The 24,942-nt window shown below is 41.5% G+C and overlaps 1 protein-coding gene across 5 annotated transcripts in view; it reads right to left on the bottom strand.

The window, feature by feature from the left end:
• The window catches only part of Grik2 (glutamate ionotropic receptor kainate type subunit 2), a 611,950-nt gene extending 594,072 nt beyond the window's left edge, over positions 1-17,878 (bottom strand). For 2 of the 5 annotated variants that reach the window (XM_003466022.5, XM_023563450.2), the window contains exon 1: positions 12,434-12,967. In XM_003466022.5, the coding sequence (XP_003466070.1) occupies positions 12,434-12,548 (115 nt within the window). In that variant the 5' untranslated portion in view covers positions 12,549-12,967. Of the gene's footprint in view, positions 1-12,433; positions 12,973-17,756 lie in introns of those variants that run through there. The other 3 variants (XM_063253933.1, XM_013148503.3, XM_063253934.1) reach the window with 3 other exon arrangements.
• Between the last annotated feature and the right edge of the window lie 7,064 nt (positions 17,879-24,942).

The raw sequence follows: 24,942 nt of genomic DNA, 5'->3' as shown, positions 1-24,942 counted from the left end.
ACCTACTATAAAATCCATTACATATAAAATAATTTTTCATAGTTTGTCTCACAGAGTTGTATGTCACTTGATATATTTGCTTCAAATTACATATGCATGTACTATCAATGGCTAATTTCCTATGAGCTTCATTACCAGAAGAATTTAAACTATTTACGCACATATTTCTAACCATAGTTAACTTAATGAGTTACATCAACATTTATCTTAAAATGTATACTAGCATGTAATTATGATTATATTATTACCTTGAAATTTCTAACCAATCTATAATGATGCTACTTTTTTTATAATGTCAATGATATATCTCCTATAACTAAAGCTATGTAAAATCTCCCAGATAGAAAGTTAAGCTATAAGAATATAATAAACTAATATGTCTCTCCTAGTATTCAGTCAATATGTAAAATGCTTATCAACAATTCGGACAACTAAATATAATTTTATTTTAATATTAAAGCAGTATAAACAAGATGTGATATATATGCACTAATTCCACAAAACATACGTAATTAGTGTAGAAATACCACCTAATAAAAATACCAAAATGCTAGCGAAAATGATTGACAATATCCACCCCAAACAAACATACAAGCATTTCGTTTTAATTCCAAATGTAGTATACAAATTTCATCTTTTGGAGTCATGACATAACATCCCAGGAATATAATCAAAGTACTGAAGATACTTCAGTACTTCAATAAATCAACATTTTAATATCTAGATCAAGTGATTCCTCTTCCCAGAGTTCAGTTTGAGAGAGGTATTCTGTCAAATTCAGGTATTGTCTAGAAAAGATCAGTAGTCATTGGGGCAGGAGGGTAACAAAAGTATCATTCAAAAATATCAACTAAGACAGGCACTGTTTCAGCCTTGGCTTTGGACCATTTGATAAATTCATTGCAACTGTGGTCTTCCTAACTGCAGCAAATATCTACTAGAATTTTTTTCTGATCAAGTTTGGGGAAACAAATTTTACAATGAGTGATTAAAGATTCCTTTAGTGGGAGGTTGAAAGGGAAAGGTCCCACATACATCATTTTAGACATTATTTGTAAAACAACACCTGTTTAAGATCCCTCTGGGGGTTATGTGAATATGAATATTCTACATCCTTTGTTTAAAGAGTCTGTCAGCCCGTCAGTGGTACGCTGCCAGTCTAACACTCTGTGTTCTTTGAGGAATAATAAACCATTCTAGGCCCAGCCATTATCTACAAAATTTACTCATGGTTTTGCATAAACTGAAAAAGATGATGTACTTGCCCACTGTAGAGGAAATGTAAATTTAAAAGTTAAAAATTCCTTAGGATTATCTAATTCAGTAATTTTTAATTCATTCTCAAACTGCCTAGAAGTTTTGTCTTACTTTGATTCATTAGAGTTGTATAGGATTTTTCAATAAATAAATGAATAAAGAACTATGTTCTATGCTATAATTATGAAGTTTTTATAAAATGCTTAGGAATAAATTAACTAAAGAAAAAGAGCTCTCCATCAAAGATCATAACACACTGATGAAAAAAACTGAAGAAAACACAAAAACAGAAAGTGATCTCATTTTCCTGCAAAAGTGAAACATTTTAAACCAGAGAATCTCCATCTGTGAGAATCCGGAGTTTAAGTTACCAAAAGTCTTCCGAAGTGCAACCAAGTTTGCAAACCAATGACTACTGACCTTTTCTAGACAATACCTGAATTTGACAGAATACCTCTCTCAAACTGAACTCTGGGAAGAGGAATCACTTGATCTAGATATTAAAATGTTGATTTATTGAACAACAAGAGCAACCAAAATATATTTACAAGAAAAAGCTGAGCATAGGTGACGTGAACATCACATCTAATCTCCAGGAAGTTTCCTGAGGCCTCAACCAGAGCTCTGAGGGAAGGACGAGTAAGATACTTTTTTAGCTTTCATCTACTCAAAAACACTCTGCACACTCCAGGGTCAGTTCTGCCAGGAATCCAGCTGTTCCACGAAAAGAAACCATAATAACAAAAATCTCAGATGTAAGTTTAGAACAGGACAGTTGTTTTCCACCACCCCAACCCTTACCTTTAATGTAAAAATCTTGATACAGCCTCCTCTCTGTCCTGTATCTTGGTATGCCTTATTTAAAACTAAATATCTTCCATAGCAGGAATTTTTCCAATATATTTCATGTTTTGGAATTTTTAAAAATTATAAAAGTGATTTTCAAATACAAATTTCTATTATAAGTAGAACACATCTTTTTTCAAATGGTCTCCTGATGTAATATCATTTGTTGTGGAAATGTGAGGGTCTTCATCCCTACTCATGACTTTGATCTTTAAATTAGAAGCCAAAAGCAGTTTGGAGGAAGCAGGAATGGATGGTAAAGCTAGTGGTCCCGAGTGGCACAGTGGTCTATCTTATGTTAAAGAATAAACTTTCCAGATGAAATAGCCACTGTAACATGAAGATGTTCTATTTGTCTACCTCAAACAACTGTAGCATCTCTTTCTGAAATGTTCCTGAATTAACACAAATAGCCCAAATACAATTACTTTCATGTGTTTAAATCTTTAGCAACAAACAAAAGTTCAATCAGGTACAGATTCTCAGAAAATGTTTTTACATAAACTTACACACTTCTGAAAAAGTGAAAAATCTTAAACCACAAGTCTTGTCCTCGTAATTTGCTCATTATTTTTGCCTTTAGCTTAGGTTTGTTTCATTCTTATTTTCTTGATATTTGAAAATACTAGCTAAAATCTTGATTTTAAAAAAGAAAAAGTATGGATTTCTATAAGACTATCCAATCAAAAGAAAGTTGGCTTTACTAGTTAAATCCTTTATAGCTTCAGGCGCATTCTAAAACAGGCTACTGAAGAATAACGTAGAAAAGCAGAATATCTCCAATGTTTATAAACAGTCTAAGAGTTTAAACCAAAATTCATGGGAATTAATATTGTATTCAATGGAGTAAACAGTTTCAACTACTAAAGAACTTTTTCTGCCAACAAACCTGGAGTTCTATATAGCTTTCTATTAATTGCAACATTAACCTTAAGAAGATAACAAATAATACTCATTCTTCAAAAAAGGAAGTCAAGGCCCAGTGAGATTTAATTATTTTTCCTCGTTTATGACCACTATGCAACAAAGTTAAGAGTAAAATCTATGATTCAACTGTATTTAGTGTCTAGGATACGGAGCTCATGCAGAATAAGAAAATATTACTGATAATGATCCCATTCTACTAAAAGTGTTCTTAGTTTAAATTGTGATTAAGGGTTTTATGAAATAGTGTAAAATTACACACACATTATATATATATATATATATATATATATATATATATATGCTTAACTATATACCTAAATATGCAGATAATGTTTCCAGGTAATACAGTTCTTTTATAACCAGAGATAAAACATCAATTATTCCTTGGAAACCATTTACTATAACCCTCCATAATATACCCGGGATAACTATAAGCAGAGAATACTTTTAAATTGTTCTCCATTATATTTTTCTTGAAATTAACTGACATTTTCCTTGTGTAATTATTTGGCCTGATCGTGTGCTAAGACATTCCTTGTTGTCCTTTTAGATTTTGCTTATAAAGTATCCACAATGGTTAACTGTATGTGTCAACTTGATTGGACCATGCACGGGATGCCCAGACATTTGGTCAAACATTTTGAGTGCCTGTGAGCGTGCTTCTGGATGAAATTAACAATTGAATCAGAGATTCAGGGAGGCAGGTTTCCTTCCCTAATTTGAGTTCTGTTTCTGCTGAGACTGTGACTAATACAATCTGTAATTCTATGCCAAGACCTTTTTGTTTTGCTTTTTCCATTTTTTTTAAGTGGATATCAATTCCAGGGCTCTGCACAGCCTAGGCAAGCACTGAACCACTGAACCATACCTCTCACACTCAAGAACTTCTAACAGGTTTTAATGATCAATAAATAGAATAGATTATTTGCTTTCATTTTGGGAATATATATAAAGAAGAATCCTTGTTCCTCATGAAGTGCTAGTAACAGACTACAAACTCACTTGACTCTATTGCAAATCAAGCCTATCCTTTCACATTCAGTGAATTCCCAGGAGCTATATATAGAAGTCCAAACACTGCAGCTTAGATATTAAAGCTCTATAAGATTGAGGTCTTATTTATGTCTCCACAGAGCAGGTCCATTAACTGTCCCAAATCTCTCTTAATGCCTAAATTCATTTCTTGTGCTGAGTCTTCCACCAATGACATTTTCTCCTCTCTTCCCTATCAGGAAGTTTGTTCAGGCTCCAGAGTCCCATTCTGTTCTATAAAAACATAGGAGAGAATTGCTACAAGAATCATTAAAGAAGTCCTGTATTTCAATGGGAGTATAGCTAAGAGGTTGAATACTTGACTGCATGCATGAAGCCCTAGATTTAATGCTCAGTACTGAATTTTTTTAAAATACCATATAAACTTTCTGTGTCATACAGTTCATAATTATATATCTTGTCCCTTTAATTGGAACATAAATGCCTTAAGATCAGCAGTTGGGTCTTAGAAGTCTATCTTTTTTTTCAAATGCTTGACACATAGTATGTACTCAAGTACTATGTATTGAATGAATAGATATGGCAGACACTTGGGACACTGGGGTAAGAAGGACCTAAGCAGTCAAAGGGAAGACATGTGGAGAGAGCTACAGAAGAACAAGAGGAAAATAGGGTCACCTTCAAGACAATACTGTGCAAGTAAATTGGAGGAAACAGACCAGTGTTTGGAGCAAGGTGAGAAAACCCAAAACCTATGGCTGTTACTAAAACTGGTATGAAACGTAGGGATTGAGGGACTACTCCTGAAAAAAGGTGTAGTTCAGTCAAAAATATCACTTGATTGCTTGCTGTCCAAGGAACTTGTGTTTTGGTCTAAAATCTGACACTACGCAGTTGTAATTCAGAACAAGCTATTTAACTGCCCTTGGCAATTCACCTCTCAATTTAGGGTACTAGACTTGCTGATCTTTAAAGTTCTCTTTCGTTCAGGTAATGCAGAATTTTATAGTTTTCATTCACCTGAGAATTCTCGTTTCATTCCTTCTAGGGGAGAAGGGACTTAATGTACTAAAAGCTATGTTATGCTAAATGCAAAAGCTTCTGTGACTAAAAAGAAAGGCAGAAACAAAAAGATAACATTATTATATGCACCAGACTATCTACAAATGCCCTGAAACCTCACCTGCACAATATTTTCTTAAAAATCTGTTTTGTTTATTAGATTATTTCAGCCAAGCAATACACCTTGTGTTACAGGTCAACATACTAGAATGAAACTGAAATACAGAAAAGAAACCTACCGTCACACACTTTCTAAATACTTGTTTAGTTTAATGATAAAAAATTAGCTGATTGATTTAAAAGGAGATGAAAAATACTAAAGATTGGGAGGAAATATGACAATGTACAAGTATCATCGGCATCTTTTTTTAAAAATAAGGACATATGCTCTAAGAGTTCAAATAATACAACCAAAATGATCAATTTACATAGGATTGAGATGGCTAAGGGTAAACCTAGAAAAAAACTGCATAAAATGTCATTTAACTTCCCTGACTCTCTGCCTCCCATTCAGTTCAATGCTAATCACTCAGCACTCCTTTAGGCACCTAGTATTTTCTTTTGTATCTGAAGATCTCTGTCACAGACAGAATCGATTGATCTAATAAGCTCATCCTAACTCTGCTGTCTTGGGACTATGCACTCTCTCATCCAGAATACACTTATTTTAAAATAAGGCCACGGGAGACAGCAAACACTTAAGGGTACTTCCCCCTCCCCCAAAAAAAGCCATCTGAAAGAAGCAACCTCCCTAGGCCCTTTCAGATCTTTCACACATCATGGTCATGCTCTCTAATGACCTGCCTCTACAAAGCCCAAAAGAGAGTGTTCGGTTTTTAATGAAGGAAGCAAGGTTATAAATTAATGTATAGGCAGAAACCTAACCACCAAGTGCTATATTTGAATATGCTTGTTTTGAAACAGGCAGGAATCTCAATTCCCAATGCAAAACTAAAATGAAAAGTAAAAAATCCCACAGAAAGACCTTGAGATTCTTTAACCCCCCCATTCATATTATCTTGTATTATTTTTATCAGATTAACTGTCAATTTCAAAATACAAAAACATAAAATATTTGTCATAAGGGTATGAAGAAACAGCAACTTTGTTTTGCCCATTTATGGGTCAATGAAAAGTGGGGAACCCATGAGCCTTGGAGAATTTGCTGGAGAGTGAAAACAGACCTCTGGGCCACATCCTGTTGGCTAAATGCAAGCTGGTTTGTCCAATTTTGGATTTTTAAAATAACTTTCAAGATTCTGTACAGTTAAAATTTAGGAGAGTTTCACATTAAAATTTGAGTTTCACATTTGTCTGCAAATTTCACAAGAAGTGACAACTCCAAAAAAGCAATTCTCAGGGAGGAGACTGAATAAATTCACCTGAGACTGAGGCTTGCCTAACATTTACCTTTAGACTGAACATACCTTAGTGTTTGCAATTAAATCAAGCAACTGCTCCTTTTTTTCAGGGTATAAAGGAATTGAACATACTATTACATCAGGATTGCAAAAGTTTCAGTAAGAAATAGAAAGTCGGGATTCCAAAGAGAACATCAAAAAGATCCATATTTACTATTGAAACTGCAGAAAAAGAACATTCCTTTCTCCTGCAGTTTCTCTACTGAAACTGCTTAAATATTCTAATATCAGTCCCTTTGAAGAAAAGTCAGATTTTGTGGGGTTTTTTTTTTTTCTTCCAGGAAAAAAGAAAAAAGGATTATCAACACTTTCCCTCCACACACTATATATGTTCAATGAATTTAAAATCTTTTGCTTTTGAAATGAGAGAGGCCTACAAGTCCACTTATTAAATCAGCTTTTAAAAATAGTTCCTTACTGAAATTTGGTACTAAACCTAGGTTCACAGAAAGGATGAGGGTCTGAAGAAGGCTTATTTAATCTACATTAAATCTTGATAATGCATTAATGAGTCTTTTCAGGAGATAATTTTAATTCCCCAATCTTCAACTATAAAGCCTATCTAGTGCTAATCTGCCTTGCCCTTTCAATTAAACATGTTAAGGGTGTTCTATTTAGTCAGCACCCTGAATGGGCCATTAAAATTCTTGTTCGGTAAGAGTTGTGTGAATTCAGTGCTCTGTTGTTTTAAATTCCATTAAATCCAAATGGTCTTTCTCACCACATGACCACTGTGACTTCAATCAGCCAATTTAATTACCTTACAAAATTGTCAGCAGAAGCAGCAAAGAAAAACAGGAAGCCCTATGATGATATCAGATTGAAATCTTCTTCTTTGTGTTTAATCTAGACTAGTCAATAATGGTGAGGTGTACCTACTTCCTTCCCTTTCAGATGCTTTTGACCTTCCCTTTCAAGCAAAGAGTTAGGTTTTAAGATTCACTTGGAGCACTTCTAATACTTTGATAAGTGGAGGACAAACTGAAAGCCCTCAGAAGATAAAGCTTCACCACCCGCAATCAACATTTACATTTCAACACATCATACCAAGCTACTGAGATCTCCTCCATACACCAGACATACAGTAGATGATTTAAGTATATTACAACTGAAAGTGAGCCACTGCTGACTTCAATGGGTAAAAACAGGGTAGGCCAATTTCCAAGAAACAAATGTTATTGAGGCTACAGTAAGGCAGTAAAATCCTTTAAAACAAAAGAAAAAGGAAATAATCTCTCTCATGTGAACGTTAAATTTACTTATCAAAAAGATTTCCTTTATCAGAAAATTTATTTCTGCAGCATTTTATCAGAAAATGTAACTAAACGACAATAAAGTACTGTCATCATAGACAACACTTTATAGCGAGTAGACTTTAAAACCTCTGATAATCAATGTTGTATCCTCCTTGCTAAATGTATGGTATTTTTCTCCTTTGTGTGAAAACAATTCATATTAACTTTCCTGCGCTGAGTAAATGTTGAAACAGTGCCATTTGAGAATTCAGGGAATGAACACACTGTAATGATCACTTGCATTCAATCGAAAAGCAAAACTTGTCTGAAAAAGTGTTCACTGATATGTATCCCCTCGTTCATTTCTGAAAGACAGCCTCACAAAACCAGAAAATATGTTGTTTCATGTGCCTGGGAGGAGGAGTGCAAGGACCGAAAGATCATTTTTCAAAGCCAATTTCTGAAATGATTGTGCCTCCGTTGATGGAGCACATCAAGTTATGCTTTGAAGCTTTAAGAATAAGCATGGGTTTATAAGAAAAAACGGTTTATTACAAAAGGGTATCCGTTGTGTGGGCGATTCTTGAAAAGATTTTTCTCTTGGCTTTCCTGTCAGCTGAGCAGGTGTTCTGGTTTTATCTGTGGCTGATAGTAGCCTTAATCACTCTGCCATCCGCCTCCCAAGAGTAGGTTTTCCTGCTTCCAAAAGTAAGGCCACTCCCCCTGCCCGCCCACTTCACCTCCCAAAGGAAAAAGTCTTTTTCAAAGAACTTGTCTGACAGTGGCAGCTCCCAAGCTCAGCCAACCCCCTCACGTTCCTCTGAGCTGCAGTACATCTGTTACCAATGATTATATCTGGGAGCACATGGGATACTGAGAGTAATAAGGTCTCCGTTCCCTCTCACATAGTGGTTTTTATTTCGTGGGCGCGCCCGAGCTGGCCACTGACTGCCTTCACCCTCGGGGAGGTGAAGCTCCCAACACCATGGATGGGTACCAAAGACACCAAGCACTTCTAGGACGCTTTTAAGAAAGCCGCTCTCCCAATTTGCTTAAAAGAAAAGCAGGTAAGAAGTGGCTCAATCCGAGGAAAGGTCTGCAGTATCTTGGAGAAGTTTGAAAGAAAGTTTGGAGTTGATGTCTTTGCTCCTGGCATTCTACATTCCAATTCCGGTAGAGACTGGATAATCACCTGACCGAGAAGACCGGACACAGTAGTAGTTGAGAAAGCGTCTCCTAAAAGAAGATGCTAAAACCCGCCAAAGCCCCAGACTGAGCGCGCGGAGCGGGGCCGGACACCTGAGCTCCTGGAGCTCCGTGGAGGACTGGGGCTCAGAACAGACTCTCTGGGAAACACCCGGCGCAGCAGCCCGGAGGTGCCACGGGGCCACGTCCCGCCGCCGGGGGATCCGCTTCCGAGATCCGCCCCCCGGCGGCCGCGCAGCTGCAGGGAAACAAAGGTGCCCGACTGCGGCCGGCTGCTCGCGCTCGGCCCGCGCCTACACTCGGCGGCGTCCTGCCTGGGGCTTGGCGGGCTCTGCGGCCGACACCGGGGCCCCGAAACCTCCGACCGCACCTAGGACAGCACTCTCTAACGTGCCCTCCAGTCTTGGAAGTACGTTTCGAAAATCTGTGGGCTGAGTGGGCGCCCCAAAGATGCCAAATTGCGCCAACTCGGGATTGCAGGCGGGAAATGGCTGCGACCCAGGCAGGGCGAGGCGCCCACGTGCGCCCTCCCAGGAGGCGACACGTGGCTGCGCCTTGCTGGCAGCCCCACTGCGCCCCAGGTCAGCGACCCGAGGTGTGCGCCACGGGGCTGGAAGACACTGCCCGCGGGCGGTCGCGGGAGTACGGCTTGGGCGGGGGGCGGTGCTGGGCGGGGTGCCCCGTGCAGCTGCAAAGTTTTCTCGGGCCCTGCATAAGAGTCGCTGTAGCTGGGTCAGCCCTGCTTCAACAGGGCGCCTCTGCGCGCTCGCGCCTTTGAATATGTGTGTGTGTGTGTGTGTGTGTGTGTGTGTGCGCGCGTGTGTGTGTGTGTGTGTGTGAGGGGTGGGGAGAAGATGGCCTGAGAAAGGGTTTGTGGTGGCTCAGGCTTAAGATCAGCAGGGAAGGGAGTGGGCAAAGGTTTGCACCCGGGCGCCCTGCGGGTAGGCGTGGAGCCGTAGAGAACTGCCCAGAGCTCTCCAGGGTGGATTCCACCAGCTGCGGGGGGAGGGAGCACAGAGCCGAGCTTCGCGGTTGCCATGGCACCGCGGCGGCAGCTTGAGGTGCCAAGCCTCCCAGAAGATGCAGGATTGAGGGGCGCTCTAGGCTGCCTCCCCAGAGGCCACCAGCTACTGCTGAGGGGCAACTGCTCTGCTAGGACTCCAACCCTTTCCCTTCAAGGCACAGGGCCAAGGAAGGACACTGGTTGGACTTTATAGCCAAACTTGAAAATAATCATTCCCAAGAGTAGCATACATGCATGTGTTTAACCAAAAATCCAGTCCGTTCAGACTGTTTACCCCAGAAAAAAACAGAACTTCTACCACTGCATCAAAATAGTCCCAACAGGGAAATGTTCCAATGATTACAGAGTACACAGCGCTTCCCCAGAACGCATGTCAGATAAAAAAAAAAAAATGGATCTACGTGGAAGTTATTTGAAATTAATGTAAAAATAACAGGTTATGTAGAAACTGTGCTGTTGGCTTAAGGTATTCAGGGACTAGTATAGAGGTCTTTGTGTAGTATTGTGTTTAATGTCACTCTTACTAAAAACTGGTCTAGGAAAATGTATTTTTATGGATGTGTCAGCTGTTTTGGAAAGCTGCTACACACGCTGCTAACAGTCGCCAAGATTTTTAATACAAAGATATGAAACGATCAGCGAATGTAACAATCTAATGATTCAGCAAATATTGTGCTGCCAGGCCAGAGCAGCAATAATTAAATCTTCAGGGGATTGGTGGCAATTTTCCTGTGCCAAGTGGTCTTTTCTTCCCGCCTGGTCCACAAACACACTTTCCAGTGCACACTCATTCACACTCATGTTACAAATCACCTCAGGATTCCACATAGGTACACTCTAACACTGAAGATAGTAGGCAGAACCACCATGACTATAATAGCATGCTTGAAACAGAACTGTTGAAAACCCATGTGGGTGCACACACACACAGACACAGTAGTTTCCAGTAATTTAGGGACCTGTTTACTCCTGTCTAAAGAAGCAAGCATGCCTATGGATGCTTTTTGCTAACAGAAACATAGTTAAGTACCATACAGACATTAAGGAAGCAAGAAAACTATTACAGTAGAAATCCAGCCTTAACCTATTGTCCCTTGTCATTACCAGGCTACTTGACACCAGATATCTGGGGATGGGGGCTTTCTAATATATGTGAAGGCATCACTACCTTAGTTTCAAAAAGCCTAGGAAAGTGAATTTTAGCACTAAAGAAAAATGGGGAAATAGAAGATGTTACTGGTGTTTTAAAAGATACAGAAATTACACTTTGCTTTAAATTGGACTGAATAACTTAATGCATCTGCTTTTATCTGGGAAACATGTACTCAGGATTATTTGGCTTCCTGCACTCTGGTCTAATTCCACCTGAACTGACTGACAAAGGACTTGTCTTCTGTAATAGTATTTATCCAGTTGTCCTTTCTTGCTGCTACCTAACTTTCTCTGACTAGTTTCAGCTGCTAAAACTCTACTGGCCCCAGAGCTCTGGCTATCCTTTGCAGTTCCTCAGGGCATGCCTCCTGACGTGGGATTCCACCGGAGTCCCACGTTTACATTTTCCTTCAAGCTGCAATGCAACCTTGATTCTTAATAATGCAGTAAATTCTCCTGAAGTCCAGCTGTCTCCGTCCTTTCATCATGCCAGAATAAAATAAAGATGCAGATTGAGACCCCCCATATACCCACTCCCCTCCCACACACACCCCCAGTTACTAAGTAGATTAGGACTCTCAAAGAAAAAGCTGGGAAAGAAGAATTTAGCAAGTTAAAAACAAAAACAAAAAAGAAGCCTGCCTTATTCCAACATCGTTTTGCTGCGCCTCCTCCCCTTATTAAGTAAATGCTTGAATCTTACAACAATGTTTTTTCTACAACTCTGCGCCTCTGTAAGGGTATCAAAAAACGAAAAAGCTATTGTTAACTGAACAGATTCTGATAAGAGAAATTAATAGGACTAATGCTTTTCCTTTGCACTTGAGGGCCTGCCAGGGTCGAGCAGAAGCGGACAGGCGCAACTAGCCAGAGTTTACCAGATACCAACTGAGCAGCTGCGCCAGCTCAGATTCTTGCAGCCCAGCACTGAGCCGTCCGAGTGGCACACGCTAGTCCAGCCCGGAGGCTGGGGAGGCCGGAGGACACAGCGCTGGCAGGGCCCCAGCGTCGTCACCTTCTCCGCGACTGGCCACCGTGGAGAGGCCACGCGAGGGACCGCGGATTCACACACATACATACACACACACACACACACACACACACACGCGCGCGCGCGCGCGCGCGGTCACGCATTTAAAAACAATAAAAATAAAGCAGTAAATAAATGCGAGCTCAGGGGTTTAAAGAACCCGGAAGGCAGTGAGCATCGTGCAGGCGGAGGAAACAAGCCGAGCGCCTGGCGCAGCGCAGCCGCCTGTTTACATCCGGCAGCTCGGAGCCGGCAGCGGGGAGGTTTGGGGGAATCTTACCGAATCTCAGCACATGTGTGGTTCCTCGCGAGTATCCAATCCACAGCAAACACAGCAGTAGTTTAATGCAGCGCCTGAAGACTAGATTACTTAGAATCGGGGAAATAATCTTCATGGTGTTTCCGTGCCTGCACGCGCGGCACCCACTTCCCCGATCTAGCGTGAGGCTCCCGGTCGGGCAGGAACGAGGATGCGTGGAGTGGTAGCCACGGACACGATCACGGCATGGTCACAGAAAGAGGAAGGAGTCTCCGCTTCCCAAACCCATTAGCAATCGCTGCATGTTCTTCACTCACTGCGCCAAGGAGCAACCTTCCACTGCAAGGGATGGTGGGACTTCCATGTTAGCCGGGGCGCATCCGGGAGAAATCCAGCACGCACACCCACCACGTCCGGGGCGCGAGCCTGGGGGAGCAAGGGGAGGAAAATCAACAGGAAGCCCGGGCTTGCAAACGCGCAAGGTGAGGCAGCCCCAGTCCCAGCACACAAGGCGCTGCGCTCCCAAAGGTTCGGCCTGGCCCTGTTCTGCTGCACTGCTGCACAGCTTCTGACGTGAAGCCAAGACTAAGTGAGAAAAATTGAGATAGCTGCTCACCTCTGAAGGCTTCCTGCCACTGAGCTTCCCAGTATCTATTATGCAATCGATCTCCTAGCCCCCTTGGAGTTGTAAAACAGGAGTCAGATTTATTTACGTGATAAAAATTGTTTTCATTTTCAGTAAGGCTCTGCTAAGAGTGACTGGTGTATACAAGCAGACTTCCTACAATCAACTGATGAATTTTAATCACTGACTGGCTAAGTCAAAGTCACTTTGCCTAGGGATTGTAAAGAAGGAAATGTTCTAAGAGAGGAATTTACTGTACATCTAACTTATGGCTGGGTGAAAAGAAATTCATATGCCTTTTTATTGTATTTTGACTACAAATGAATACAGAGTGTTAATGCCATTGGAGGGTGACTGTAATGTTGAAAAACTTAAGTTGAGAATGCCCTGATCACAACCCAGAAGTAAACAGAAATTTCTTCAAGTGGACTTTTGGAGAGAAAAATTGTAATTAAATGAGGAAGTCATATTTTCCCACCCATTTTAGCTCATCTACAGTAGTTGTACACATACCAAACCCAGTATTGGAATTCGTGCAGCAAACTCCAAAGGCTTTCTGTGCTCACATATTCTTTCTCTCTCTCTTTCTCTCTCTCTCTCTCTCTCTCTCTCTTTCTTTTGTAATCTTTACAAAGAATATAGAATCATAGCTTCAGCAACATAGAGTGTCACACCTTTGTCTGCAAAGATTGTATGATTTTGTCAATGTTCTGGTGGGAATATTTAGAATCTATACTCTGAGCTTTCCTAAGTAGCAATTTATTCTAGGAATAATGCAGAAACATACTTATCTTAACATTAAAATAATTTTTGTGGCTGAAAAAGATAATATAATGCCTATAGATTAAAATATTCAATGCTAATATTTCATATCTGTAAGTAAAAACGAATAGTAGTAAGTACAGAACTCAATGTTTTTAATTGACTGAGCGGTACAAAAGGCAAACTGTTGGACTTGTACTTTACAATTAGTCTTTTTTCATTACCAACTAGCAAAGGATAGATTAAAATCTATGAAAATTTATAAGATGTCCTTTTTGAAGACAGTCTAATTTTAAAATAAGACATGATATGAGTATGTATTTAATTCTTGTTATATTTCTTCAAATAGCAAGTAAATAATGTAGTCTTCCCATTACAGTGATGTTTTACTTTGTATTTTCATAAGATTATGAAATGCTGATTTGAGGAAAATCTACATCTGCAAAATCACTAAGTGGCATTGATTTTCTTAAAGATGGAGAAACAACTGCAGTGTCAAAAATAAGTATCATGAATGGCTAGTTCTGCAGTCTAGTAGGCAATTCAATCAAATAATTCAACTATCTGAGCACTTTAAAAAGGAATACCTACTGCTAAAACTAAGGGTATCTAGCGACTCCTTCAGTCCAAATTTAAAATATCTCTTGTAAAACATTTACAGCCCAACAATGTCTTGTATTTGCTGTCTCATTGATTCTATTCTACTTGTTCTTTTTATTTTGATTCTAGGAGAGATAATAATGACTGCCAGGAAAAAATAAATATCATTAGTGCCTGAGCACTAATAATATCTCCCAATATAATTGATATATACTACCTGAAAATAACATGTTCTATCATGGCTAATCAAAAGACTGCAAGTTTTACAGTGTAGCTAGCTTTTAGTGAAACCTGAGAAAACAAAAAGCTACCATAACTCTTTGTTCATATATTCTATTAGCATAATGGTACTTGTACATATTAGAATGTATCTACATAAAACTAGTGTTGCAAATTATTTAGTTTGTGTGGGGTTATTTGTTGAATGGCTAGTTAGAAAACTGAAAGCTCAATCTTCCAGATTTATGAAGTTCATACAAAATAAACAGTAAAAATGTCTAACCTTGAGTTCTGTACTTATTACCACTAATTGATCCCCAAAGACAGATTTTGCACATATGCTACATTAGGTTCATTTACATGCATCAACTAAGTTGAAAACCTTTAATACAATAGACAGTAACTTTACCTGCCCTATTGGACCCCTACACAACTAAAGATCTTCAGGACCATGGACAGTGTTCCGGGCCTGGATTTATTGTGGCTTTGTCACTGAAACTAGTACATTGAATGGCTAATAATATGCGATTTGAAGTGACAGTATACATATTTCTATCACAAAGAGTCAAGTAATTTGAATTATTGAAGGATACACTGTAAGAGAACAATTTGTCAACTATGTGCTGTAAAATTTTCAGTATAACTGAGGTTGTTTGACATACACAAGGTGTGCAGTCTACTACTACAAAAGCCACTACTCTCACTGTGAGATCCGTGAGTACTAAACTACTTGATTCTCAGTACAAAAAATTTCCTGCATGACCGTGTTCTAAAACACACTGCTGGTATCCAGTGGCTAAAGACACTTCTGAAATGTACAATTAGTTATCACATTCAATTCTCTACCTTCAGAGTTCCAGCTGTTATCAGGGTAATCAGATTAATTCAGTCATTCCCCAGAACAGCAACAATAAAACTTACTAAATTCACCTCCCTAGTACAACAAAATGATTTGGTGGTATAGAAGGTGCCTCATTATATGGCAATTTTAAATTACTATTAAGTTTTTTCCCCAGTAAGCATGATAAGCATAGTTCTGTGGTTATGAAGACTAATAAGATCATTATGCAATATTGCAATGACCAAATTACACAATTTTAAAAATTGCATCAGTTCTGTAGTTTGCTCCTTTTATAAAGGAAAAGGAACACTACAAATGGATGTCAGGTGACCGTTTGTACTGAGTAATACTATTTATATATTTACTTTATTCTGTGGTCTCTATTTGCCTCATTACGCATTTTAGCCACATGACAACCTTTATTTCTAGGAGTCAAGGCTCTGTACGTTTCAAGGTCAAAGCAGAAACGAAAAACTGTGAACACACACATATCCACACACAGAGAAGAGTTGTGCTAAAAGGAAACCTTGAAAAAAATACTATAAAAGGCTGAGAGAAAATAAATGTCTATGATAAATACTAAAAGAAGAAAATACGTGTCATGTTCATTCAAAGCCTATTCCAAAACAACAACAACAACAACAACAAAAAGCTATTAACTTCATCTTTCCCTGCAGTTTTGTATTTGATGACAGTAATGACCTCTTATTCTTGGGCACTATTACTTGAGCAGCAATTTCAGTTTCCTATTCTCCTGGTGAAAATGAATCTTATTCTAGTTAGCTGCCACCTGCTGGGGCACGAACAAATGTGTAATAATCCTCACAGCACAACATTTAAAAAGACAATGCCTATAGCTTTTGCTGGAAACAGCAAACATATATCCCAATACAACCTGAATTTTGAAAGTGCTTCAAAGGTTCTTCCACACCAGAACTATACTTTAAATTTTTCTCTTGGAATTCCTACTTGTAAATGAAGTTTTGCTGCTATGTGGCATTTGAGAAACCTCGTCTTACAGTAATACCCAACCTATTCTTCATGCAAGTGGCCTGTTGCATAGCAGGTGAGCTAAAACAAACAGCTTGTTCACTCATGACATTAAAGGGGCCAGAAAATAAAAACGGGCTGAGATCAATTGAAACTACACTGTTGCATACTTGAAATCCAATCTTCCAACTATGAATCTAGGGTATCCCTTGTGACTCCCGAACATCCACATTCTGCTTGCTGCACTGATGATTAATGACACTTAAAATTTTAATTAATTTTAGATGCTGAAACGTATCTTAATTAAGAAATTGAAGCAGAATAGATTTATGTGGCCTGGAACATTTAAAAAACAGCTTGTGCAATATTCAATAGGCTTAAATAAAAGGAAACAGGTAGAATTGTAGGCATCTCCAGTTTCTCTATCACCCTCCTCTGTGCATTTTTTTCTTTAACTCATATATGCCTAAAACCACAAGGAGAAAGTTGATAAAGTGCCTTGGTTGTTAAAGAAATCTGTTGTACAAAAGTTATAAAGTAGTAAATCCAGACAAGTCGAGATTGAAATAAAATTACTTATATTCCAGCAATTAAACTACAGACTAAGTTTCAAATGAATCAATGGTTTCTGTGAAATTAAAATAAACATGAATCCACAAGGTAATTCTTAATTGAAGAATACTTACAGTATAATGACAAAGATAGAAGATAATCTGCGCAGTACCCAAAGGCGTTTTTAAAGATCTATTCCCTATCCTCTACATTGGGAAACACTGTCTAAGAAGCCTCACACTAGTCCTGTTGGCTGGGGCGGGAGGGGAGGGCACCCAGAAAGAGAGGGCTGAGACCTCTCTAAAGGTAAAACACCAGGAGATGCGGTTCATTAAAAGTTCTGGGCGCCTGTGACCCACCCAGCGACACTACCACTCCTTACCCTAGTGGGACGCCCTCGGAGTTTTTCAAGTGTGCTGAATCCGGCCTCGGTGAGAACGCCGTCTGCACCTCTCGGGCGCGGCAGTGGGGAGCGGGTGGCTGGACGCCCAGAGGGGGCGCCGGGACCCCGCAGGCCCGCAGGCGGGCTCCGGGCTTCCGCCGTCCGTCTCACCGTCTCTGCGCCGCGCCCGAGCCCCGTGGCCGAGGCCACTTCCCGACGCGCCACGGATGAAATTATTTTGTGTGAGAAGCGAGGCCCGGGGATCCCCGCCGGGGGAGGCCGGGCCGGGCGGGCGCGGGGCGCAGGTCCAGCAGGTCCAGCAGGTGCCCCGCCCGGGTCCCCCGTGGGCGCGGCCGAGCCTCGCCGTCCTTACCTGGGCAGGCGCCGGCGCGAGGGGTCCTCCGGGCAGCGGCGGGGCGCCGGCTCGGGCCGGGCGAGCGCGTCTGCGGGCGCCGAGCAGCGCGAGTGACGGCGGCGGCGGCGGCGGCGGCGGCGGCGGCGGCGGGACGAGCCCGCGCGGGGACACGCCCCCGGCTCGCGCCGCCCGCCCGCCCGCCTTAAAGGAGCCGCGCGCTTTTCCCGCGGCGGGCGCGCTCCTGGCCGCCGGACCTCCGGGCGCAGCGCCCGCTGCTGCGCGGCGGGAACCCGAGCGAGCGCCTCGCGGCGCCGCCGGCTCGGAGCGTGAGGAGTCCCCGGCTCGCGGCTTCGCTCTCGGCCCGTCCTCGCCTCCCGGAGAGGCGAGGAGGGTGTGGTGGGGACGGTGAGAGGTTCGCGGAGCCCGAGGGATTGGCCTCGGCGGAGCCGCCCTCGCAGCCGGAGCTGCTGCCCTGCCTCGCTCCGCTCTGGGTGGTGGCTTTTCTACCTCTCGGAAACCATAGCAACGAAACTTCTCTGCTTCCAGGATTTGGAGAGCAGCTGGTAGTCTCCAAAGTGGCCGTCAGTTCAACTACCGCATTTCCCTTTGAGGTTTGCGGGAATATCATGATCTTTGCTTCCATCCACCCGGCTTCCCCCAGCACAACAGAAGCGTTCCTGTGCGTACCCGAGTCAAAGCGCCTCGCTCCCCACCTCCCTTATTTATGAGCACAAATGCATGGAAATAAATGGACTGTTTTCCAGCGTCTGAAGGTCGGCGGACCATCTCTGCACATTTGTGGGGTCTCCATACAAGAAGCTCCTCTCTCCCTTCTAGGGCCATGACCTCACCGAGCACACTTGCAGGGGAAAGAAGTTGGATTTGAGGCCCAGCCCGGTGGGCTGCAAACCCGAGGTCACAGACTCAAAGGATGGGGAGGGGATCTCTGAGGCACTTTAGGTCGGGTGGACTGAGTTATCAGAGTTATTTGAAAGACTTTTCAAAAGGTCAGAAGTGAGAAGGGGGTGCTTGGCTCCCTGCGTCCTCTGCAGCTAGGTTCCCAGGGAGGGGGAACCGCACCAGGTTCCCCCCAGCTTCTCTGTGGAAGCGATTAGCATCTGCAAACAATCCCAGATTTCCGCTCCTCTGGGTCAGAAAAGTCAACATCTATTTAATACTGCCGCTATTTTATCCTCAGCCCTTCAATATTAACTAGAGCACAGACTTAACAAGTTTTCCCTAGAGCACACTGAAGCTCTGTGATTTGTGAGAAGGTTTAAGTGGGGTAGAGGGCAGACCCTGTGCGCTGGACTAAGGAGACAAATCGGCGCTGCAAGGACTGAGCCAGTTGAGATTCCAAGGCACCCTGGAGCCCCGCAGCCCACCCAAACCCAGGCTGCACGCCAGTCTCTGCAACCGAAGGCCTAGAAGCAGAAGGCTCTGGCTCTTTATGGAACATCGAGTGGGGATGAGCTTGTGTCCTTCAGCTACCTCGTTTCCTTCTCCTGTCCTCCTCCCCTCTTAGAGTTCAGTCCTCTCGGGACTGTGGTGCAGCAGGGACCTCTTTGTGTTCCAGGGCGGGGCTGGTTTCTGGTTTCAGCCCAACCTAGAGTAACAATCCCAGAGTCACACAGACTCAGTGGATCATTGCACTGGAGCTGTCACGCAGGGCTCTAAGGCGCCAGCCTCACCTGCTTACTGCCCCGGCTTGGATGGGGAATCCCGGCGCTCAGGATAAGGAGAGATGAGTTAGAGGCAATGGAGTGTCCGTTAGTCATTTAAAGATCCCGGGGGTGGCTGGGAGGTTCCCGTAATTAAGGCAACAGCAGCCTTGTTGTACGGAGTAAATAAATAGTCAATGACTCCATTGTGAATCCTGGAGCGGGCAGCCCAGACGCGTGACCGGCTCCAGGCGCCTGGGATCCAGCTGCTGTGACCTGCAGCCTAATGGGCCCTCCAAGCCCAGCAACGTTGGTACAGGCTCGGAAAAAATGCCCCATTCAGTCCCGTTCCCCCAAAGGAGTAATGAAGACCACTTGTCTGCTAGCCAAAGACCCTTTCTTTGCCATGATGATCCCCCTTCTTGGGGGAGGAGGAGCGAAACAGGGGACCAGGAGGTTCCAGGGAAAACGCTTGGGTGAAGGCGTCCTTCTCTGCTACTTGGAGATTCTGAGAGGCTACGGGGCGGGGACCGGGGTTAGATTTTTTTGCGGTGTTTATCGACGGGTCTGGCATGAAATAGATGCTGAATGAAAGAATGGTAAGGGCACAATAGGCATACAGACGATGAATGGAGGAGTAGTGACATTACTGGGGACAAATAAAATCTAGTTATGAGTTTCTCTTCCAAAACAAATTGGACACACAAAAGCACTCTACCAGCCTCAAGCAAGGATAAGGGCAAAGGGCCGAAAGTGAAATTAAAAGTGTACATGTCTTGACAAATCCATCTCTCCAATTACAGATATTACAATATTACATAGAGAACAGTAGACTAACCAGAGAGCACTAGGTTACATATACACGTTTAACTTTTCAAAATATTCCTCCACACTGTAGAGATCTTTGTTATGTTTATTTCAGGACTTGTGGTTTAACCATTTAAAAACTTGGAACATAATCAGCTTTTGGGCAGCTATGAAACTTCTCCCTGTAGCCGAGCAGGTTGGTAAGTCCCTCTTGTAGGGTCTGCCAAGCACCTCCAGGACGCACTTTTTCACCTCTCACAGTGACCAGTATGGGATCCTAACTCCGCAGAGCCCAGCAGGGCTTATGGGAATGCCCCAGCTCACACCTGGGGTTATTTAGTTGATTTTGTCCTGATTTGGGTGAATCAAATGTAAAATTGAGAGGCATTATCTTGGATCATCTCATCCAGTGCTTTCATTTTGCCAGTGGAAAAAATCAAAATGAGAGAAAAAGGAATGACTTTCTTAGAATGTGGCAGAGCTGAGGCTCTTTTCTAACTGCTTAGTGCGGCAGCCGGCCGTGTTCTGGCGTCCCCTCTCCAAGTTTAGATACATACAAGGGAACCTCAAGGACATTTCAGTTTCACAGACCTTTCCCATGTCTCAGAAAGAAAGGTAACCTACACATGTGCACACAGGATTCAAGTCTTGCCTCCACTAATAGAAGATGCACAGATACCCTGAAGGCTAGTAGTTGGTAAGTACCTAGTAGATCCCAGATTAAAAGCCACTGATCAGCCCCAAATATCATTTTATAAATGAGGATATTGGTTTAGGGGCAGTTCCAGGACTACAGATCAAGTGTCCCGACCTGTTTCCATTCTCTCAGATCTTTTTAGACACAATTGGGCATAAATTATACTGAGGTGTTGGTGCCATAATGGTCTAGGAATTTTCTCTAAGAATATTAGTGCCTGCTATTGAATAATACAATCTATTATTAATTTTTGAAATATCTTGTTAAGTTTATTAGATTTATACTACATATCACATATTGTTCTACTGGTAGCAAAATAATCATGAACAAATTAAACAAAATCTCTACTCTCAAGAGGTCTTCAATTTAGTGGCAGGAAGAAAGATAATACACAAATGTAAGAGCAACTATGTAACTATGAAAGAGAGTTAAAAATAAAGCAGGTAACCACAATAGGGCAACTGGAAAAAAGGTGGCAGGGGAAGGGATTATTTTACAGAGATGTGCTGGAAAGTTAGCACCAAGGACCATGAAGGAAAATTGACCGGAAGAGAGGTACAGGGTGCCACATGGAAAAAGCCATGTTAGTTGCTCAATTAAGAATAAACTCAGCTTAATAGAGTTTGAAGGTGAAGAGAAGCAAGTCATCCAGTCAGGAAGCTACTGTAGTAAGCCAGACGAAAGCACAATATAAGTAGGACTGGGTTAGTGGCTTAGCAATGTTGAAAAGTAGTAACATTCTAGCTATATTTTAAGTAAGGCTGAGAATTTGCTGTTTGTATCAGATGAAGAATGACTCCAACATTTTTTTCACTCTGAACTAACTAGGGAATATTGAGACAAGAGGTTACAGGAGAAGAGATTTGGAGGGTGTCAGATAAATAATACGGATTTGGACAAATTGTTTGTGGTATGTGCTGGGCATCTAGATGGAGACACTAACGAGGTAGTGGCATCCTGGGATCCGTGATCTGGAGTTCACAGGAATGTTACGTTTATTAAGTTTCAAATCACAGAGAGAGGAGGCCAATGAGATAATCTGGATCACTGTGGCCAGAAAAATAAAAGTTTGTCAATACTGAACTTTGAAAAACTCCAAAATTTAGACATCGAGGAGATGAAAAGGAAGTGTCTAAAGAGACAAAGCAATGGCGGCCACTGAGTTAGAAGAACCGACTTTGATAACAGGATTCTTGCCGCAGGAGCAGAGAGGGAGTAAATCAAGTCTGAAATAATTTCACAAGAGAACAGAGGATAAGAATTGAAGATTAGAATAAGATCACTGGTTTCAAAGAAGTTTACTCCTGAAAGAAATAGATAATTGGGGAAGTACAGGAAGGACAGTTAGGCTAAAGGGATTTTATTTTTAAACCAAGATAGTACAGGACGTTAGTTTCCTCACAGGCATGCAATCGATGGATGGATATCCTTTCCTACTCAAAAGATAACGGGTTCTGGTATAAACATTATTACCTGTGAGGACAAGGATCAGTAATCCAAATACTCACGTTTAGGCAGAGTGTATGCCAGCGGGTTTCTAAATGTGCTATTCAGAATCCAGTTTTCTGAAGTGAGCTCCAAGCCCATGCTGTCTGCTTCCTTTCGTGGTCCCTTCCCATCACTTGCCATTTTAACTCCTGTACGGGCTGCTCTGCTTGGTCCTGCTGGTGGATTCAGTGCCATACTTTTCAGGAAGGGCAGGGGTGAAGGAAAGGAGGTAGGGACAGAAACAAGATACCAGGTCCTCTTGTAGCTCTTTGTCTTTTTTTCATGTAACAGGGATGAAAAACAGCTGAGAGTTTTGAAAAGAAAGAATTAGATGTTTAAGGAGAATAGAGAAAGTGAGACATTTTGTCTAAGAACATGACAGCATGAAAGACCATGAAATGTAGTTGGATTCTTAGCACTCAAGGCCACTCTCTATATAAACTGACAAATCTTCAAACGTTCCAAGGACTCTCATTCACTCTATCAGTGTGAACTTTAGAATCCTGAGAATCATTTGCACTGTTTCCGTTATCATCACCCTTACTTACTCCTTTAAGTCTTATTTCAACTTCCAATTAATACATTTATTCTTTCAGAAAGCATTGTTTTAGAATTCCTCCGACTCGTGTGTTTATTTTTATGTTACTACAAGCTTTCAGTACATAACGATTACATTCCTTGTGTAGAGCGGGTGTGGGTATATAACACATCTTAATTCTTTTTAAATTCTCTTTCCCTTCCTTCCTTTCCACCTTTATGACTTGATCCCCTTCCCATTTGAGAAAGATCTATCTCCCTGACCCTTATTATCTATCTTTTATTTTCTTTTTATTTATACTTTGGGGTTCCCATGTGTTATTTACATATGTGCAGCACTACTCTTTAGGAAGTACTCTTTACTGAGTACCTTTTGTGTTCCAGGAAAAGGAAGATAAGACAATAAATTTAAAAATGTGGACAATATACTTCGTAAGCTATTTCTAAGGACATATGGTAACTATTTTATTAAGATAATGATCTTCTTCCAAACATTGTAGAAAGCACTGTCAAAAAAGCAGCAGTATCCTGATGCCGCACAGCACTTGGCATCTGTCACAGAGGTGTGCTGTACAGGAAACTATTTTGTACAAGGCTGCTCATTCTACCACCAATGAAGAAAGAAAGAAGCAATGAAGATTACTGGAATATGGATTAGTAGAAATAAACCTTCACTCTGTAGGATAGGAAGGAATGCAAGGCAAGTGCATATTTCCCCAAAACACAGGGCCTAATTGGCTAGATCCCAAAGAAACTTCTAGGTTCTTATTTTCAGAAAAATTGAGGAATAGTATCTACTTCACAAGTTTAGAACAAAGATTTGGAGTAGGACACTATAATCGATCTGGAAATTTCCCCATAAAACACCATATTAAAATTTTTAGGCAGTCCTATTAATCGCAAAATTTTCATTTTAAAAATGGCAAAACTAAAATCAGGTTTTGTAACTTACCTATGGGCATGTATCTAGTAAAAGGAAACCTAAAATATAAATCTTTATAGTTAATCATAGCCTCTGCTTCAATTTTCTATAAAATTCTCAGGCCCATCTGAAACCTTCTAAACCTGGTCTAAATTGTTCACATTAGTATCAGCATCCTAGTATTCTGAGCTGTGACCAGGCTCTGCTTTGAGTACTTTTGGTTTTTTTTAGCTCAAACCTCTAACGCCTTCCAAAGTTTATCACCAAACCCACCCAAAGGTTTCTGAACCACGTGGTCAGGTGCAGTAACAGCAACAATTCTGCTTCTCTGAGACCAATTTTTTGTGTTAGTCAGTTTTCCTGTTGCTGAGCCAATACCAAACACCACAAATGCAAGGAGTGGTGTATTTTGAACAAATGTAGACATTTCAGTCTAAAGACTACTTTCCCCAAGGAAGAGATGATCTGGCAGAAGGGCATGGTAAAGCAGTGCTACTCAGTTCATGACACCTGGAAAACAGCAGGGGAACAGTACTAAAGAGGAAAGGACCAGCAATCATACACATATCCAAGCTCATACCTTCACAACCTACCAAGTCAATCAAGCTGACATTGTTAAGGTTAAACATCACAGTGTGCAGGATGATATTTTCATGTACACAAACACTGGAAAATGATTACCACAATTCAGCTAATTAGCACACCCATCTCCTTATATAGTTTTTTGTTTTGTTTTGTTTTGTACTGTGGGCACTGAAGAGCTACACTACTAGAAAAGCCTCATTGAATCATTTCACCTTAGAAGAAGCTGCTCAGTCCAGAATTACAATTCTTCCTTCAGTGGGCCTTTCCTGGAGAGCTTGTTCCTGTTGTAGAGAGCTACACTGCAGGGCTTTTGGGAACTGACTAAGGTATCAATAGGTTTCCCTCCCCTAAATTACTAAGGCGATTCTAATTAGAAAATTCTTTAATTATCTTGTTGCAGATAAGCTGAACTTTAAGGACTAATGTTCATGAAAATTTGGATATTTTGCTGATCACCAATCTTTCACGTTTCTTCCACGTGATACTGCCATGGGCTGGCACAGATAT

The sequence above is a fragment of the Cavia porcellus genome, unplaced genomic scaffold (genome assembly GCF_034190915.1).
Source record: "Cavia porcellus strain 051 isolate PalLab524CR breed Dunkin Hartley unplaced genomic scaffold, mCavPor4.1 scaffold_7, whole genome shotgun sequence".
Classification (NCBI taxonomy): domain Eukaryota; kingdom Metazoa; phylum Chordata; class Mammalia; order Rodentia; family Caviidae; genus Cavia; species Cavia porcellus.
Note: the sequence above shows the minus strand (reverse complement) of the source record. Positions and strands in the feature narration are given on the sequence as shown.